We start from the raw sequence: 20060 nt of genomic DNA on the forward strand, positions 1-20060 counted from the left end.
TTTTTATGGCTGAGTAATATTCTATTTATGGCTGAGTAAAATTCTGAGTAATATTCTATTCTATCGTGTGATATATGTATATATATATATCACATCTCCTTTATCCATTCATATGTTGATGGATACTTACGTTGCTTCCATAGCTTCCATTATCTGGCTACTGTAAATAATGCTGCTGTGAACATTGGGCTGCATGTATACCTACGAATTAGTATTTTCATTTTCTTTGGATATATACCCAGGAGAATTGCTGGATTATATGCCAGTTCTATTTTTAGTTTTTTGAAGAACTTCCATACTGTTTTTCATAGGGGCTGCACCAATCACATTCCCACCAACAGTGTAGGAGGGTTCCGTTTTCTCCATTTCCTGAGCATTTGTTATTTGTGGTCTTTTTTTTTTTTTTTTTTGCGGTACGCGGGCCTCTCACAGCATTTTTTTTTTTTTTTTTTTTTTTTGCGGTACGCGGGCCTCTCACTGCTGTGGCCTCTCCCGCTGCGGAGCACAGGCTCCAGACGCACAGGCTCAGCGGCCATGGCCCACAGGCCGAGCCACTCCGCGGCACGTGGGATCCTCCCGGACCGGGGCACGAACCCGCGTCCCCTGCATCGGCAGGCGGACCCCCAACCACTGCGCCACCAGGGAAGCCCTTGTGGTCTTTTTGATGATAGCCATTCTGACAGGTGTGAGCTGATATCTCATTGTGGTTTTGATTTGCATTTCTCTGATGATTAGTGACGTTGAGCATCTTTTCATGTGCCTGTTGACCATCTGTATGTCTTCTTTGGGAAAATGTCTATTTAGATCTTCTGCCCATTTTCTCAATTTTTTTTTTTATGGAGATTTTTTCTTTATTGAGAAACTTGGGTAAGACTTGGGTACATCAAATAAAATCAATTTCTGGGGGGCGAAATCAAAACTCACAATAGAAAAAAAAAGTTAACACTGTCTGTGCCATATCAGAACCCAAAGAATATAATCTTTCAATTGAAAAATTCTAGGCGCTTCAGAATTGACCTTTTGATACAAAATGACCTATTAAATTTGCAATTTGTGGGTCTTGGTGTTGAGGTCCATAGGACAAGCTAGGGCATCTTCAAACTTTGAGCTGAATTCCATGAGGGGTCATTTGGCTTTTGAATCGGTTTGTCCTTGTCTAAGAGGTAGCAGCAGCAACAGCGCCCACCTTCTGGGCACCTCCTTTCTTGGCATGATGAGCCTGTAGGACCGCCACAGCTTCATCCACCTTGGAGCGGAGAGACTCAGGGACTCCAGCATGTGCAGCAACTCCGAGCTGTCAATCTCCAGCAGCATCCCCGTAATCCTCCCGGCCAGGTTTGAGTGCATCATCTGGATGAGCAGGAACAAACGTTCACCCAGCATCTGCTTCTGTTCCTGCGGGGGGTGCTGCGGCCAGCATGGAGGCGGTCAGCGGCTCCTGCCCCTGCACATGGACCACAGGCTGGGGTGCCTGCAGGGGCTGGATGGCTGGGTGAGGGCTGCGGACACTGGAGGCGTATTTGTAAGGTGCAACAGCCCGAGCAGCAGCGGCAGCAACAGCAGCACGCTAGGTTCTGCCCAGCTGCGGAAACACCTCCAGACTGGCAGCTGTGAGTCAGCCCTTGCTGGCGGCACCAGCCCCACCAAAGTCAATAGCCAAGCGGTCTGGGCACTCAGACCCGACTCTGAGCGGTAGTAGGGAGGCTGCGAGAGGCTGGAGCATTACCAGCTGGAGCCAGATGGCGAAAAGCTGGACGACGCCCAGACTGGCGTATAGCACTTGGCATTCCTTGGAAGCCTTGAGATCTCCCACCTTGCTGCCAGCGTGGATTAGGCCTCATCTGTGCTAACTGGTTAGGTAATACGGAGGTCTTCCCTGAGCCTGTGGCACTGCTGGCACAAAGTAGCCCCCAGCTGCAGGCTGGAACTGATTTCAGATGGCATTGGCAGGGAGCGCTCTTATCCCAACCACCCAATGCATATACTGGTAGGTCAGGTGAGCCTTTCTCTCTTCCTTTCTCTGGGCCAGGGCGACATACAGTGGCTTGGAGCCCATGATGCGTCCGTTCATCTCTGTGACTGCTTCGGTTGCCTCTTCAGGGGATGAGAAGCAGACAAAGCCAAACTCTTTGCTTCTCCCATCCTCCAGCATTACCTTAGCACTGGTGATTGATCCCAAAGGAGAAAACTCTTTCCTTAACTTCTCATCATCAATGGTCTCATCCAAGTTCTTAATGTAGAGATTCACCCTCTGATAGTGACTAATTCTCTCCTGTTTCAGCTGTTCAAATTTTCGCTTTAACTCGGCCTGCTGTTCCACTTTCTTCTGCGCACGGCCGACGAAAATGACTTTCCCACTGATTTCTTTTCCATTCATCTCTTCCACGGCCTTATTGGAATCCTCGTGCTTTTCGTAACTCACAAAGCCAAAGCCTTTGGATTTCCCACTGGGATCTCTCCTCACCTTGACACTTACCAAACTGGCTGAATAGCTCTTTCAGACTCTCATCATCCACCTCTTCCCCAGAGTTTTTGATATAAACATTGGTGAATTCCTTGGCTTTGGCTCCAAGCTCAGCTTCTCGCTCTTTTCGAGACTTGAACCTGCCCACAAACACTTTGTGGTCATCGAGGAGCATGCAGTTCATCTTCTCGATGGGCTTGTCGGCAGCTTCCTGGGTCTCGAAGTGGACAAAGACGTAACCCTTAAGAGCCGTTCTCATCACACACCACCTTGCAGGACAGACTGTTTCCAAAAGCAGAAAAAGTATCATAAAGTGCCTTGTTATCTATAGATTTGTCCAGGTTTTTGATGAAGACGTTTCCCACGCCAGATTTTCTCAAAGAGGGATCCCTCTGAGACCACATGTTACGGATTGGTTTTCTCTTAATCACATCAAAGTTCATGGTATCCAAAGCCCGCCGAGCGTCTGCCGGCTGCCGGAAGTTGACGTTCGCATAACCCAGGGAGCGGCGGGTGATCGTATCGCGGCAGGCCCAGATGGACAGCACAGGCCCCGCAGGACTGAACTTTTCGTTCAGCACGGCCTTGGTGACGTCTGAGTGCAGGATGCCCACGTACAGGGAGGTCATGGGATAGCTGCTGGCTGCAGCGTTCATCTCCCCACCACCCTGAGCCCCGCCAGGAGGACTTCTTAGAGGGACCACACAGGACAAAGGGGGTTTCCGCTCGGAGCTGTGGCCCGTGCCGCGGCTCACAGGTGGCAGTGAAGCTCAGAGAAGGTGGAGTGGGCTCCGCGGGCCGGAGAGGAGTCTGGGGGCGGCTCGGAGGAGACTGCCGAACGGCAGACAAAAGGCTTTCAAAAACAATATTGCCCACCCTGGGAGTTTGCAATTTTCAGCTGTCCCTGTCTGGAAGCTCCCAATTTCAAAAAATGAAAAAAATTAAAACGGGGACTGTCCTCCAAATTACAAAAATTCTTCCAGAGGCAACCGCGTGGTGCCCACGGCGGCCTCCGGAACGTGCGTTTCTCTATAAATATAGGCCTCGGGTTCCCGGCGGTTTAAGATTACGGCAGCCCGGGAAAACGAGAAACCAAATATTTGTCGGTGCCGACTCTGCAAGCCCCCGGGCTGCCCGAGCGCGTAGGCGCCACCCACGCCGGGCAGGCTAAGGGCAGCGCGGACACGTGCAGCGCGGAGGCCGGCGCGCGGGGGGCGGGTGCAGCGGGCTCGGGCTGCCACGCGGCGCGGCCGGGCGGCGTGCGGAAGTGCGTGGACGCGGGCGCGCGAGCGGCTCACCGACGGACGGGGACCGACGGACGCCCTGGGGGCGGGGGCGGCGGCGGCGGCGTCGTGGGGCAGGCCGGAAGCGTGCCAAAGTGACTTCCCCGCGGGTTCTCTGAGGAGGATTCGCTCTTTTTTTTCTTTCTTTCTTTTTTTTTTGCGGTACGCGGACCTCTCACTGTTGTGGCCTCTCCCGTTGCGGAGCACAGGCTCCGGACGCGCAGGCTCAGCGGCCACGGCTCACGGGCATAGCCGCTCCGCGGCATGTGGGATCTTCCCGGACCGAGGCACGAACCCGTGTTCCCTGCATCTGCAGGAGGACTCTCAACCACTGCGCCACCAGGGAAGCTCTCTTTCTTTCTTTTTTAAAAAAGATTTAAAAGCGTTTCCGGATTTTTGAACATCTTTTTCTGTTTTTTTTTTTTCTTCAGGCTGTTAGGCCTGAAAGCGGCGGAGGCTGCGGTGACCCAGGGCGGAGAGTGAGTTGTTTGTTTTTTTGATATTGATTTGTATGACTCTGTATTTTGGATATTAATCCCTTATCAGTCATATCATTTGCAGATATTTTCTCCCGTTCAGAAGGTTATCTTTTCATTTTGCCAGTGGTTTCATATGTTGTGCAAAAGCTTTTCAGTTTAATTAGGTCCCATTTGTTCACTTTTGCTTTTGTTTCCTTTGCCTTAGGAGACAGATTCAAAAAGATATTGCTGCGATTTATGTCAAAGAGTGTTCTGCCTATGTTTTCCCCCAGGAGTTTTATGGTTTCCAGTATTACATTTAGGTCTTTAATTCATTTTGAGGTTATTTTTGTATGTGGTGTGAGAAAATATTCTAATTTTATTATTTTACAAGTAGCTGTCTAGTTTTCCCAGCACCACTTATTGAAGAGAGTGTCTTTTCCCAATTGTATATTCTTGTCTCTTTTGCATAAATTAATTGACCATAAATGCATGGGTTTATTTCTGCGCTGTCTATTCTACGTCATTGATCTATGTGTCTGTTTTTGTGCCAGTAACATACTGTTTTGATTGCTGGCTTCGTAGTATAGTCTGAAGTCAGGGAACATGATACCTCCAGCTCTGTTCTTCTTTCTAAAGATTGCTTTGGCTATTCGCGGTCTTTTGTGTTTACATACAAATTTTAAAATTATTTGTTCTAGTTCTGTGAAAAACGCCATTGGTATTTTGATAAGGCTGGCATAAATATATAGGTTGCCTTGGGTAGTATGGTCATTTTAACAATATTAATTCTTCCAATCCATGAACACAGTATATCTTTCTATCTGTGTCATCTTTAATTTCTTTCATTAGTGTCTTAATAGTTTTCTGAGTACAGGTCTTTTACCTCCTTAGATTTACTCCTAGGTATTTTATTCTTTTTGATGTGATAGTAACTGGGATTGTTTTCTTAATTTCTCTTTCTGGTAGTTCATCGTTAGTGTATAGAACTGCAACAAATTTCTGTATACTAATTTTGTATCCTGAATTCATTGATGAACTCTGGTAGTTTTTTGGTGGTGTCTTTAGGATTTTCTATGTATAGTATCATGTCATTTGCAAATAGTGACAGTTTTACTTCTTCCTTTCCAATTTGAATTCCTTTTATTTCCTTTTTTCTGATTGCTCTGGCTAAGACTTACAATACTATGTTGAATTAAAGTGGCAAGAGCAGGCATCCTGGTCTTTTTCCTGATCTTAGAGGAAATGCTTTCAGCTTTTCACCATCAAGTATGCTGTTAGCTATAGGTTTATCATATATGGCCTTTATTTTGTCAAAGTGTGTTCCCTCTATATCCACTTCGTGGAGAGTTTTTTTTTTTTTTATCATAAGTGGATGTTAAGTTTTGTCAAAACCTTTTTCTGCATCCATTGAGATGATCATATGAGTTTTATTCTTCAGTTTGTTAAAGTGGTGTATCGCATTTATTGATTTGCAGGTACTGAACCATCATTGCATCTCTGGAATAAATCCCACTTGATCATGATATATGATCCTTTTAATGTATTTTTGGATTTGGTTTGCTAATGTTTTGTTGAAGATTTTTGCATCTATGTTAATCAGTGGTAAGCCTGTAATTTTCTCTTTCTGTGATGATCTGGTTTTGGTATCAGGGTGATGCTGGCCGAATGAGTTTGGAAGTGTTCTTTCCTTTGCAATTTTTGTGGAATAGTTTGAGAAGGATAGGTCTTAACTCTTCCCTAAATGTTTGGTAGAATTCACCTGTGAAGCCATCTGGTTCTACATTTTTGTTTTGGAGGAGTTGTAGGGTTTTTTCTTATTACTGATTAAATTTCATTACTGATAATTGGCCTGTTCCTATTTTCTGTTTCTTCCTGGTTCCCTCTGGGAGATTTGTGCATTTCTTCTAGGTTGTTCATTTTATTGGTGTACAGTTGTTCATAGCAATCTCTTATGATCCTTTGTATTTCTGTAATGTAGGTTGTAAGTTTTTCTTTTTCATTACTGGTTTTATTGATTTGGGCACTCTCTCTTTTTTTCTCTATGAGTCTGGTTAAAGGTTTATCAGTTTTGTTTATCTTTCAAAGAACCAACTCTTAGTTTCGTTGTTATTTTCTATTGCTTCTTTAGACTCTATTTCATTTATTTCTGCTCTGATCTTTATGATTTCCTTCTTTCTACTAACCCCGTGTTTTGTTTGTTCATCTTTTTCTAGTTCCTTTAGGAACTTTTTTCCCCTCTGCCTTTGCTAATCTCTCTTTTCTTCTACCTAATTTCTTAAAGTACCCCTGAGCATTTTCAGATAAAAGTAATTCTGTAACTAGAAAGGTTAAACACAATCTGGAAACACATTTTGTTAAAAAAAGTGCTGTATTTTTGAACAGATTTCATCACCATGTTTCCTGCTATGGGAAATTATCCAAGGGTTTTTCAGTTGAAAGATTGGAAGACTTCCTCCTGGCTTATGTGGAGTTTGAAGGATCGTCTATGCAACTGTTATTGATGTACAGTTCTTGATGGCATAGCCCATGACTCAGTGGGCCCTATTGTTCCTGGCTGCAGTGTGGTTCAAATGACTTGATTTGGTGTGCTTTTATTTTATTTTGTTACTTTTATTTTCATTAAGTTGACAGCCAAACCAGAACTGATCTATCAGTATGTGGAGCACTTAACACAAGCTGTGGAGAGCTACAGGCAGCGGATGGACTGGCTCACCAGCAACAGCCGGCAGATATTTGGTGTCATCTTGGAACAGTGCATCACCATAGTGCTGGATTGTGGCGGCATGCTGGAGGAGGAGCTTAATCTGTGCCAAGATGCTCTAATCATGGTCCTCCAGGAGCAGGTGGCTCACATAGCCAAGTTCAATATCATATGGTGAGTTCCCGTAGGAAAGGAGTATTTCCCTGAAACTTCATGAGGAATTTTCCTGTATTTGGAGTTAAGGAGCATACCTAACACAGTTAGATCTGTGGGGAGGGAGGAGCTATAATCTTGTAATTTCCTAGAATATATCGTTCCAGCAGAAAACCCACAATGAGTAAATCTTAAAAACTTTTATCTGCTTTGTATATGGCATCTTAGTTTTCAAATTGGAAGATACTTTAAAACATTGTTTTCTTCAGTGTATGGTATGGCAAGGTCAAAATATAAGACTATAAATTCTTAAAATTAAAATTCCTTCACACGTTTTAGACTTTAGGTTCAATAATGAATTCCAGTGTCACAAATTTCACTGCTTTTCAGATTGAGTTTGCAGCTCAAATTGATTTCCCCTGTAAGTGGACCCCCTTTAATCAGAACAACAGGTGGCTGGCTTTATAGACTTTCCCATATTTCAGATTTTTCACAATCAATTTTTTACAGATTCTTGTATTCAAGAGAATTTGGACTTCAGCACTGACTTCTCATGTGGAACAGTGGCTGTACTTCCCTGACAGAAAACATCTGGATGAGAGGGACATCTATCTAATTGAGTTTTTCTTTTTTAAATCTTTTTTTTTTTTTTTTTGGTGGTACGCGGGCCTCTCACTGCTGTGGGCTCTCCCGTTGTGGAGCCACAGGCTCCGGATGCGCAGGCTCAGCGGCCATGGCTCACGGGCCCAGCCGCTCCGCAGCATGTGGGATCTTCCTGGACCAGGGCACGAACCCGTGTCCCCTGCATTGGCAGGCGGACTCTCAACCACTGCGCCACCAGGGAAGCCCGAGTTTTTCTTTTTTAAGTAAAATATTTTCAGCTAAACAGGTGACACCTTCGAGGATGCTGCCTAATTGTGTTCTATCCCAAGTTTATATTTCTGTCGCAGTTATATTATTGAAGGAATTAAGTGATTAAGTCTACAGTGCTTTAGCTTCCTTGGAAATGTGTAGCATAGATGCCACTCAGGCAGATTCTCTACCCAAAGGGCCGCACAGAGGTAAGGCAGCCTCTGTATCTGGAGGTGGGCTAGGAGGGGCAAATCAGGCTGATTCATTTAGTCCAGGATTCACATAATTCTTATAATTACAAAATCATAAGTGATTCATAAAATTCGTTTAATTATAAACACAGAGATAAACTCAAGTGGCCCTTGTTTTTTAGGGGTATTCCATCACATTTCTAAGCTCAAATTAAATGATTGAATCAAAATGTCCCAGGATTTAAAAACTTACGCTCTGCTGAACTCAGAACAATACTATTTTTGATCCAAAAAAAGGTAACTGATGGGAATCTTTCAGAACAATGAAAACAATGTAATAAAAGAATTAGAAATAAAATTGTGGAGTAACAAAATTGTTGCTGATTTGCAAATCTTAATGCTGTGAATCCTTATAAACTTAACTATTCACAGAAGACAGTTGCATCTAAACCTTCCTATTTTTTTTTTTTTTTTTTTTTTTTTGCGGTACGCGAGTCTCTCAGTGTTGTGGCCTCTCCCGTTGCGTAGCACAGGCTCCGGACGTGCAGGCTCAGTGGCCATGGCTCACGGGCCCAGCCACTCCGCGGCATGTGGGATCTTCCCGGACCGGGGCACGAACCCGTGTCCCCTGCATCGGCAGGCAGACTCTCAACCACTGCACCACCAGGGAAGCCCTAAACGTTCCTGTTTATGAAAATAACTGTCCTCAATAATTTTTTTGACATTAAAAATTTTTTATTGAAATATAGTTGATTTACAATGTGGTGTTAGTTTCAGGTATACAGCAAAGTGATTCAGTTTTATATATGTGTATACATATATTCCTTTTTAGATTCTTTTCCATTATAGGTTATTACAAGATACTGAGTGTAGTTCCCTGTGCACGTTCCTCAGTAATTTTAATGCAATTGTTGATGTTCGAAGTTTTGAGATTTTTAAATTCTCCTGTAAGCATTGTTTTTCCCAGTCAATACAGCTTATGGAAGGTCATAGTGCTTTGGAAACCTGCCTTAAACAGCTCACCTGTTTTCTCGGTAACTTTGAGAGGGCTGGGAGCTGTGTTTTCTTTCTCTCAGCTCTGGTGACATTGGGTGTCTTGCTGCTCGTAGCTGTGAGACTGAGGGCTGACAGCTACATCGACCACTGCCAGTGACAGCCCCATGCGGTCCCTTTCAGGGTTTCTCAAGAGCCTGTGAAATGGCAGGAAGGTGCTGTTCCTGTGACTGCACGATCCATAGCCGCTGCCATCAGCTGGGTTGAGAAATCGCCTTTTGAGCTGGCTCGGAGCCAGGCTAGCCGCTTAGACGCTCTGCTGGAGGCGGGGAAAGACGAATCGGTAAGTGTGTGTCTGTGTCTGCTCCCATGTCACGAAGGTGGCTTTGCGCTTATTTCTTCCCACTCAGTATCCGCATGCTGCCTTCCAGCCGAGCTTGGGCCCTTCCAATTGCATCCCACAGAGACTGCATCCTTGGCATTCAAGAGCCCCAGCAGTCTTAATCCTGTTCACCTCTGAATTTGGAACCAATTGATAAATAGGTGACAGGCCCCAGATGGGGAGCAAAAGAGCATCTCTGGTGATGGCAGGGCTGGACCAACCAAAATGAGACTCTAACACCTGAGCCTGGCTGGGCTTCCCCTAGGGGGCGTCATTGGGGCCGCAGGGCAGGCCCTCGTTTAGCCGCTGCCAGGAGAGTCCCGTGCTGCTCACAGCCCCCGAGCATCGAGAAAGGAAGGGAGTGAGGCCGGGAGTGTGCATCTCTAATGCTTCAATTCCACTCGTGCTCTCCTGACAATTAGATAAACCCATCTCTTATGGGAGGAGAGGTTGGAAGACTCGTCACTGAACCTTGAGGATGAGGAAATAGGGTTTCCCAGCATCCATGCTCCGGATCTTTCCCAGTTCCTCTTCTTCACAGATGGGTCCATCATGTGCTTTCCAAGGTGAAGTGTATCCCAGTCAGTGTGTCATCCGTTCTTGAACGCTGATGCATTCACATAAGCTTTTTGATAGGGACCTTTCGGATATAAAGCTTTACCTGGAAGAAGTGATTCACTGGTGGTGTTTTTTATCTCTTTTAGCCACAAGAGTGTGTGTTTTTGTGAGCAGCTCTAATGGTGGGACTGTTAAGGGTAGTGACGGGCTAGAGAGGAAGTACTCTGGGCACGTGAGGTCCTTAGGCCAGCCTTACTCCCCAGGTAGGGATAGGTCTGCTTTCTTTTGGGATACAGATGCTTAACTAATCCTTACTTATTGATTAATATTAATTAATACTTAATTGCTTCTTCCACTCTGGAATCCGGGGGATTCTGCAGGTTTCAAGCTTTACTCTGCTGCATTAAGAAGTCCTTTCTTGGGCAAGGTGGCCATGTGCTGGCACCTTCAAAGGAGAGCTCCCAGTGGTCACCAGACTGTGTTTATTGATACTGAGGGTGATGGTTTGAAATTGGAAACATACTGTTTATCCTCAGAAACCCAGAGGAACAAATGTTTCCCATTAAAGAAGAATGAAATGCAAGCAACTTTGTTCTTTGGCCTTTTAAGTTTGTTTTAACATCTGTAAAAATTCAAATGTCTGGACACCTTAATAAGCATTCAAGAAATGGAATATTTCACAGGCTCTTGGACGTGTGTGTGTGTGTGTGTGTGTGTGTGTGTGCGCGCGCGCGCGCACGTGTGCGCATGTACATGGGTGCTCTCCTTCTTTGTCTGTTTACCTGGCTCCCCGGTCATAGGTGGCTCTGGCAACCCGACCTGACTGCAAGATTTCCTGGTGACCTTGACTTTCTGTTTTACTTCCCTCTGGTTTGTATGTCTCCTTTCTCTGGGGGGGTTTTCCCTAGCCCAGGGAATATGTAACAACTTAGTGAGTTCCAGGGAAGTTCTGTAGAAGAGGAATAACCAAGAAAGAAGCTTTCAGGCACTGGTCATCAAATGTCACGCGAAAACTCTTGAGAAGAGACGACGGGGTATGAAAGATGCTAAACATATTCAGACCATGGTATTCTCCACCCAGAGCTTATATCTGGCTGTGGTCCTGAGGAAGAGTTTAGTAAATGCAACTGCCTCACATATAAAAATGCCATGCTCTGTGTCTTATGAGGAGTAAAGAAAAGCATGCATGGGGACTTCCCTGGCAGTCCAGTGATTAAGACTCCGCGCTTCCACTGCAGGGGGCGTGGGTCTGATCCCTGGTTGGGGAACGAAGATCCTGCATATCTTGCGGAGCGGCCAAAAGCAACCCCAGAAAAGCATGCATGTGTTAGGGGTGGGGAGAGAAACGGTTCCCATAAAGACCCGCTGCTCTGCCCTGAGCCCCTCACGTCCACCCCAGTGAGTTTCCAGTTGGTCCATGTGGCTGCAGTTTGCTATGAACAGAAAGGATTTAAGGCTTAAGAAGTGTCTTGAACGGTAAATCTAAAACCCCAGCCTTTTCCTGCTCACGATAACCTGCTTTGAGTTTTCATCTCCCTACGTGAGTGGATCCTGAGAGGAAGCAAGACAGTGGGTATTGTCTTGTGTTCAAAGATTAACAGGGAAGTGGGGTTTTGTACCCGTTCCACGTGAAGAGGGAGGGCTGACTGATGGGCTTGGTTACGATGGAGGAGGATGCCCGGAGCCCACTGGCCTCCAGGACTGGTCTTTGTAACCATGGGTGGGCCGGGAAGGTTTACCAGAGACAGATGACAGAGCGTGAGCCTTCGGGTCCAGGAAGAGCCCGGGCAGAGTGTGGGGTCTGTTTAAATCGTGTATCTCACAGTGGCACACGAAGAGCACTATTGATGGATGAATTACTGGTGTACCCTGTAATAAAGAACCTGGTGCATGGGAAGGGCAGCCCTTGGAGTATTGAGGAGATGTTTAGAGGGGCTGGTGTTGCCTTCAGAGCCCAGGCATGTGTCTGGCACAGGGTTTCTACTCTGCAGCGTCCTCTGGTCTCTGGATGCGTCTTTTGGAAGTTGGTAGCTTCCCTGGCCTTTTTGAGGAGGGGTGCTGTGTCGGGGGCCCTGGATGGCCGGCTGACCCAGGACGAGAAGGGTCCTTAGGAAAGAGATGGCTGTTTATCCAAAGCCCCAATTCCCAGCTACCTAAGGGAGGGACCTGCCTTCTGCTTTCAAAGGCGCCTGTGTTTCTCTTTGTGTTCACTCATCCTCTCTTCCATCTACCCGATAGGCACAAATTTGTTTACTTGTTTTTTAAAAAGTCATATTCACTGAGAGACTAAGTGGGTGAATTAGAGGCAGACCCACATGATTCCATAAGGAACCTTCACCACTGAACAGTGAGCAGAAGGCCTGGCCACATCAGTCATGACCCTGGCATTTCATTTTCTTCCTTGCTGCGGCTCAGACAGGCATCACATCTTTTCTTTTTTGCCTTAGCATTGCCTAGCAATGGCAGTGCCTAGCATGGGCTCGATAAATGTTTGTTGAACAGTGAAGGAATAGAAAGGAAATAATGTCAATATTTTTGAGATTGGGGGTTAGATGTGGATCCAAGAGATTCCCGTCCCCAAGCTATGGTACGGATTTGAGTTTTTTTGAATTGAAGGGAGGTGGTCTGCATGGGACCAGGTGGGTGAATTTGCTGAGCCTTGTATGCCTGTGATGGGGATGTTGGGTTGGAATAGGGATCCTGAAGCCCGGGAGGCCGGAACGTTGGTGGTGGTCAACGGTGTTAGGAGGAATCTGAGAAGGGAGCTGGATCAATAGCAAGGGGCAGTCACCACCTTGGGCGGGGGGCGGTCGGTCAGAAAATCCAAATGGGCTGAACCAGGGAGAGCAGCCACAGGCACAGGGAAGATCTGGAAGTTAGATCCAAGCTCTGGAGTTGGTCAGCACTGTTGTAATGGTCAAAGTTACATGAAGGAGAAGACAGAATTTGCTGGACCTCTCACTGCTGTTCTGGTTGGCTTTCATTTTTGTTTCCTTGCAAAGTGGGAATTTTTATACCCAGAAGCCTTGGGAGCTTCTGACAGGCTGGAGCAGACGGCAGGCAGAGTGGAAGCAGCTGCTCCCAGTTTGGTTCTTCTTTTCCCCAAAACCCATGGCTGGGAAGATGGCAAGACCTCCTTGGTCAGGTGGATTGCAGGTTACCTTGGGAAGCTGCAGAACATGTGGCCCGACAGAATAAGACATATCAAGTGAAAACATAAAGGCTCCAACCTATTTTACGTAGTATAAAGTGGCAAGAGTTTTTGAGTCATGGTTAAATAGCTGCATGGAACCCAAATATTTTCTATGTCTGGTGTTATCAAATTCGGTACAAACCAGCATTTAAGGTGATGCTGGTCAGTGAAGAAGCTGCTCCAGGTCCCCTTGCCCTCAAGGAGCACAGAGGTCCTGGTTAAGGAGTGAGGATTCCCATGAGGGTAATTCCCTTGAGCCAGACAACCTCCTGGACCCAACTTTTGGTCAGTAGTAGTGAGATTGGGGGTAGGAGCCTTGGATGGTATGGGGACCAAGAAAATGAAAACAGTGCCCACCCCTGACCACCTTCTTGTCACATGATCTCGCCTCTCCAGTTCTGGGACTCACCATCATCTCTCACACGTGAGGATCAGTCTTGCCATGATGAGCTAGCTGACGGAGTGCCGTGGCTGAAAAAAGCAAGGACAGAAGTTCGTGAGGTCAGGCAGGCTGGGTTCACTGGCTGCTCACCCGGGTCAAATAACCTGTCCAGGCCTCAGTTTCTTCATCTGTAAACTGGGCATGATAACAAGAATTCAAATTTATGTTAGCTTATCGTCCCCAATAGCAGACGACCTCAAAGCCATTTCACTTTCAAAGGCATTTTGACAAATTTGGGGGGATAGAAGTAGCTAGCATATTTATCGTCCTCTCTGTTTTTCTAAATGTCATTATGCGAGCAGAAAGGAGAGGCAGAAAGGCAGTGTGCAGATGGCGGTGAGGTAGCTGGTCTCTGGGAAAGCATATCCCTGGAAATCTGGAGCACGGATACCTGAGAGTTGACCGAAAACACAGGCAACTAAGAAGCTGAGTAAGGACCTTAGTGAATAGTGAATAACCCCATAGCCTTAATTAATGAAGGAAAGGAAATCCTGACTCACTGCTGGCTATAGCAATTTCTGGTTTGCTGAAGTCTCGAGGGAAAAAACATCTCTGCGTGAGGATTTCAGGCTCTTGGGTTATTGCCAGAGCAAAGAAGCTGTGTTTACACAGCATGCGGTGGAGACAGAGGGAGTCAGAAGCTGCCGACAGACCAGCCAGAGTTGTTTGTCCTCACTCACTTCCCTGTTGATCTACCAAACCCTAGAATATACTCCCTGGGTCTGTTCCCCTGTCTTGAGCCATGTGTGTTCTTAGACCCTCTGAGAGGATGAAGCTGTCCTCATGCTAAACCTGGGCACCAACACAGCTGGAAAACTAGTAACTGCAGCTCACTGGAGCTTATTTAAGACGTCTTACAGAAGGTAATGTCTAACACCGGGAAGAGAACAACATAGAATGCATTTTCTGGAAGAACAGTATTAGTTGTATAATTAGGAATCTGGAGAACACTTGTTTCCTCCTGTCAGTGTGTTTTCTGCTTCTCAGGTGACTGACTGGGAGAAATGTACAACCTTCCTCAGTCTTTACCTCCCATGAGGTACTTCTGAAAATCAAGGACTTTGTGATGAAGGGCCTGAGACAGAGAGTCATGGGGGCAGGAAGACTCTTTGTGCCCAGCCTGGGGAGGAATGTTGCTGAAGTAGGCTGGGCTCAGCTCCCACCCCGGCGGTCTCCTAACTCCCAGCCTGGCCCCTCTGCCACCCTCTCCCCACCTGCCTTCTTGGACACAGCCTGCCCCCTGCTGCCACAGATGGGGTGTCCTAAGCAGCTGGGAGCTGACCCTCAGCCCACCTCTCTCTGGGCCAGGTAGCTTTAAGTCCCAGCTTTGAAGTCAAGGTGAGGTAATTGACTATTTACCATCAGCTAACTGGGGATGTGTGATTAGAAGCTCATGAATCCTAAAGGGCTGATGACATCTGTTTATCCCTTAAAACACGATACAGGGACTCCCCTGGTGGTCCAGTGGCTAAGACTCCCCTCTCCCAATGCAGGGGCCCACACTTGATCCCTGGTCAGGGAACTAGATCCCACATGCATGCTGCAACTAAGAGTTTGCATGCCACAACTAAGACCCGGCGCAGCCAAATATATAAATATTAAAAAAAATACAATATATTTGCTGGGGGTTTCTGCCCCAGTTATCTGTGGAGACAATCACTTAGGGTGCTTTTAGGGGCAGGTTTAGATGATACGTGTTTCTGGCTCTACCTGTGGTTTTACTTTTTGTGATTTATATACATAAGTGTATGCCATCTTGTTGAAGCTCAGTCATGAAGTCAACTGCATAATCTCCCTTTTCACAAGTGAAGAAACTGAACCTAAACCACTTGCCCGAGGTTACAGGACTCCTCAGTGGCAGGGGAGACCCTTAGAGCAGTGTGGTTAAGGGGGAGGCCCAGTGGATGGCATCGACATCTTTACATTAAGCAGGGCATCGTCTCCTACCTGGGTGAGGTATGCATCTCCCAGGTTCCTGGTTTAAAGCTGGTTGTGTGTGTGTGTGTGTGTGTGTGTGTGTGTGTGTGTGTGTGTCCTGACTCCTGGCGTGGCTCCTGACTGGCCGTGTGAAGGCAGGACAGCCTCACCTCCCCAGGCGCGTGTGTGTCCTGGAGGTGAGACCCGCTGGGAATGCGCCCTCCTTCCCACACGCGGCCTCAGACTGAGGGTGCCTGAGCCGGCCCTAGAGAGTATGTTGCCGATGAGTCTGGTTCACGGCTAGGGTGCCTCAGGGAAATAAACTGTTGGTGTCACTGTTCTGCAGGTTGAATCCATTTATTACTTTGTGGTGGGGGATGTTCCAGAGGAATCCAAGGAGCTTCTCCTTCAGGGGGCTTTGGAGGTCCCATGTCCTGTCCGCACGGTGTCCTTCAATGCCAGACGAGAGGGCACGACAGCTTTCTTAAAGGATCTGAGTGCCAAGACCCGAAGCAGGTAGGCAGAAAAGGTGCTCTGGGAAGACCGCGAGCGAGCTGCGTGCTTGCCTGTAGTCGACAGTGGGTCTTGATTCCTAGCGGTCTTCCTGACCAGTCGGTTGCGGTGTTCTCCTCTTTCCAGTAGTCTTTAGTCTCCATTCACCTTTGCTCCTCTACCTGGCATTAATCTTGACTTTTTTTCCTGACGCTTTGACATTTTGGGGTCTCGCTGACCCTGGACAGACCGCGCCTCCCAGGTTAGCTGATTCGTAAAGACAGTAAAAGACTCACCCGGGACGGAATGCACCTTTTATGTGCAAACTAACAAATCCAGCCCACACTCTCAATCCAGGCTCTCGTACCCTAAACACTGTCTGTCCCCTGTCCCAGTCAACTCAGGGCCAGGTACCAGACAGCTCAGGACAGCCCCTACACTCCAGCACCCGCTGAAATCATTCAAACTAGTCAATCCTAAGCCTGCTTACTCTGCCTCACCCATTTCTTTCTGCAGGATCCACAAGAAAGACTTGCCCATGTTTTCCCCTTGTTCTCTCTGCGTCCTGACCAAACCTGGGGCTTCCCTGTGTGGCCCTGTGTGGTGTGGCATGCCCCCATCTCTTTGGAAAAATATTAGTCAGTTCTGGCTGCCACAAGAAAACACCACAGACTGGGTGGCTTAAATGACATATTTATTTCTCACAATTCTGAAGGCTGGGAAGTCCAAGATCAAGGTGCTAGCAGATTCTGTTTCTGGTGAGAACTCTCTTTCTCTCTTGTAGGCAGCTGCCCTCTTGCTGTGTCCTTCCATCCTTCCATGGAGGACAGAGAGAGACAGAGAGAGAGAGAGGGAGACACAGACAGAGAGACAGAGAGAGAGGGCATGTAAACTCTTTGGTGTCTCTTCTTAAAAGGATACCAATCCTATTGGATCAGGGCCCCACCCCTATGACCTCATTTAACCTTAATTACCTTCTTATAAGTCCTGTCTCCAAATACAATCCCATTGAAGATTAGGGCTTCAACACAGATATTTGGGGAGGTGATGGGCAGGGGCACAATTCACTCCATAGCAGAAACTGTGAGTGGCAAACTATCTTTTCTTTTTTTTAACATCTTTATTGGAGTGTAATTGCTTTACAATGGTGTGTTAGTTTCTGCTTTATGACAAAGTGAATCAGCTATACATATATTCCCGTATCTCCCCCTTCTTGCGTCTCCCTCCCACCCTCCCTATCCCACCCCTCTAGGTGGGCACAAAGCACTGAGCTGATCTCCCTGTGCTATGGGCTGCTTCCCACTAGCTATCTGTTTTACATTTGGTAGTATATATAAGTCCATGCCACTCTCTCACTTCATCCCAGCTTACCCCTCCCCCTCCCCGTATCCTCAAATCCATTTTCTACTTCTGCATCCTTATTCCTGTCCTGCCCCTAGGTTCTTAAGAACTTTTTTTTCTTTAGATTCCATATATATGTATTAGCATATGGTTTTTGTTTTCCTCTTTCTGACTTACTTCACTCTGTATGACAAACTGTAGGTTCATCCACCTCACTATAAATAACTCAATTAAGTTTCTTTTTTATGGCTGAGTAATATTCCATTGTATATATGTACCACATCTTCTTTATCCATTCATCTGTTGATAGACATTTAGGTTGCTTCCATGTCCTGGCTCTTGTAAATAGAGCTGCAGTGAACATTGTGGTACATGACTTTTTGAATTATGGTTTGCTCAGGGTATATGCCCAGTAGTGGGATTGCTGGGTCATATGGTAGTTCTATTTTTAGTTTCTTAAGGAACCTCCATACTGTTCTCCATAGTGGCTGTATTAATTTACATTCCCACCAACACTGCAAGAGGGTTCCCTTTTCTCTACACCCTCTCCAGCATTTATTGTTTGTAGATATTTGATGATGGCCATTCTGACCGGTGTGAGGTGATACCTCACTGTAGTTTTGATTTGCATTTCTCTAATGATTACTCATGTCGAGCATTGTTTCATGTGTTTGTTGGTGATCTGTATGTCTCGTTTGGAAGAATGTCTGTTTAGGTCTTCTGCCCATTTTTGGATTGGGTTGTTTGTTTTTTGGATGTTGAGTTGCATGAGCTGCTTGTAAATTTTGGAGGTTAATCCTTTGTCAGTTGCTTCATTTGCAAATATTTTCTGCCATTCTGAGGGTTGTCTGTTTGTCTTGTTTAAGGTTTCCTTTGCTGTGCAAAAGCTTTTAAGTTACATTAGGTCCCATTTGTTTATTTTTGTTTTTATTTCCATTTCTCTAGGAGGTGGGTCAAAAAGGATCTTGCTGTGATTTATGTCCTAGAGTGTTCTGCCTAGGTTTTCCTCTAAGAGTTTGATAGTGTCTGGCCTTACATTTAGGTCTTTAATCCATTTGGAGTTTATTTTTGTGTATGGTGTTAGGGGGTGTTCTGATTTCATTCTTTTCCATGTAGCTGTCCAGTTTTCCCAGCACCACTTATTGAAGAGGCTGTCTTTTCTCCATTGTTATAGTCTTGCCTCCTTTATCAAAAATAAGGTGACCATATCTGTGTGGGTTTATCTCTGGGCTTTCTATCCTGTTCCGTTAATCTATATTTCTGTTTTTGTGCCGGTACCATACTGTCTTGATTACTGTAGCTTTGTAGTATAGTCTGAAGTCAGGGAGCCTGATTCCTCCAGCTCTGTTTTTCTTTCTCAGGATTGCTTTGTTATTCGGGGTCTTTTGTGTTTCCATAAAAATTGTGAAATTATTTGTTCTAGTTCTGTGAAAAATGCCACTGGTAGTTTGTTAGGGATTGCATTGAATCTGTACACTGCTTTGGGTAGTATAGTCATTTTCACAGTGTTGATTCTTCCAATCCAGGAACATGGTATATCTCTCCATCTGTTTGTATCATCTTTGATTTCTTTCATCAGTGTCTTATGGTTTTCTGCATACAGGTCTTCTGTCTCCAGAGGTAGGTTTATTCCTAGTTATTTTATTCTTTTTGTTGCCATGGTAAATGGGAGTGTTTCCTTCATTTCTGTTTCAGACTTTTCGTCATTAGTGTATAGGAATGCCAGAGATTTCTGTACATTAATTTTGTATCCTGCTACTTTACCAAATTCATTAATTAGCTCTAGTAGTTTTCTGGTAGCATCTTTAGGATTCTCTATGTATAGTATCATGTCATCTGCAAACAGTGACAGCTTTACTTCTTCTTTTCCGATTTGGATTCCTTTTATTTCTTTTTCTTGTCTGATTGCTGTGGACAAAACTCCCAAAACTATGTTGAGTAAGAGTGGTGAGAGTGGGCAACCTTGTCTTGTTCCTGATCTTAGTGGAAATGCTTTCAGTTTTTCACCATGCGAACGTTATTGGCTGTGGGTTTGTCATATATGGCCTTTATTATGTTGAGGTAAATTCCCTCTATGCCTACTTTCTGGAGGGTTTTTATCATAAATGGATGTTGAATTTTGTCAAAAGCTTTTCCTGCATTTATTGAGATGATCATATGGTTTTTCTCCTTCAGTTTGTTAATATGGTGTATCACATTGATTGATTTGCATATATTGAAGAATCCTTGCATTCTTGGGATAAGCCCCACTTGATCATGGTGTATGATCCTTTTAATGTGCTGTTGGATTCTGTTTGCTAGTATTTTGTTGAGGATTTTTGCATCTGTTTTCATCAGTGATACTGCCTGTGGTTTTCTTTCTTTGGGACATCTTTGTCTGGTTTTGGTATCAGGCTGATGGTGGCCTCATAGAATGAGTTTGGGAGTGTTCCTCCTTCTGCTATGTTTTGGAAACGTTTGAGAAGGAGAGTTGTTAGCTCTTCTCTAAATGTTTGATAGAATTCACCTGTGAAGCCATCTGGTCCTGGGTTTTTTTTTTGTTGAATTTTTTTTTTTTTTTTTTTTTTTTTTTTTGTGGTACGCAGGCCTCTCACTGTTGTGGCCTCTCCCGTTGTGGAGCACAGGCTCCGGATGCGC

At 45.6% G+C, this 20060-nt stretch overlaps 1 protein-coding gene and 1 pseudogene across 1 annotated transcript in view; one reads left to right on the forward strand and one right to left on the reverse strand.

Annotated features, from left to right (window-relative positions):
* VWA3B (von Willebrand factor A domain containing 3B) overlaps window positions 1-20060 on the forward strand; it is a 210008-nt gene that overhangs the window by 19105 nt on the left and 170843 nt on the right. Inside the window, exons 4-6 of the mRNA XM_032652777.1 lie at window positions 6833-7083; window positions 9282-9441; window positions 15937-16106. Coding sequence (XP_032508668.1) covers window positions 6833-7083; window positions 9282-9441; window positions 15937-16106 — 581 coding nt within the window. The remainder of the gene's footprint in view (window positions 1-6832; window positions 7084-9281; window positions 9442-15936; window positions 16107-20060) is intronic.
* On the reverse strand, window positions 1114-3120 carry LOC116764802 (annotated as a pseudogene).

The sequence above is a fragment of the Phocoena sinus genome, chromosome 13, assembly GCF_008692025.1.
Source record: "Phocoena sinus isolate mPhoSin1 chromosome 13, mPhoSin1.pri, whole genome shotgun sequence".
Classification (NCBI taxonomy): domain Eukaryota; kingdom Metazoa; phylum Chordata; class Mammalia; order Artiodactyla; family Phocoenidae; genus Phocoena; species Phocoena sinus.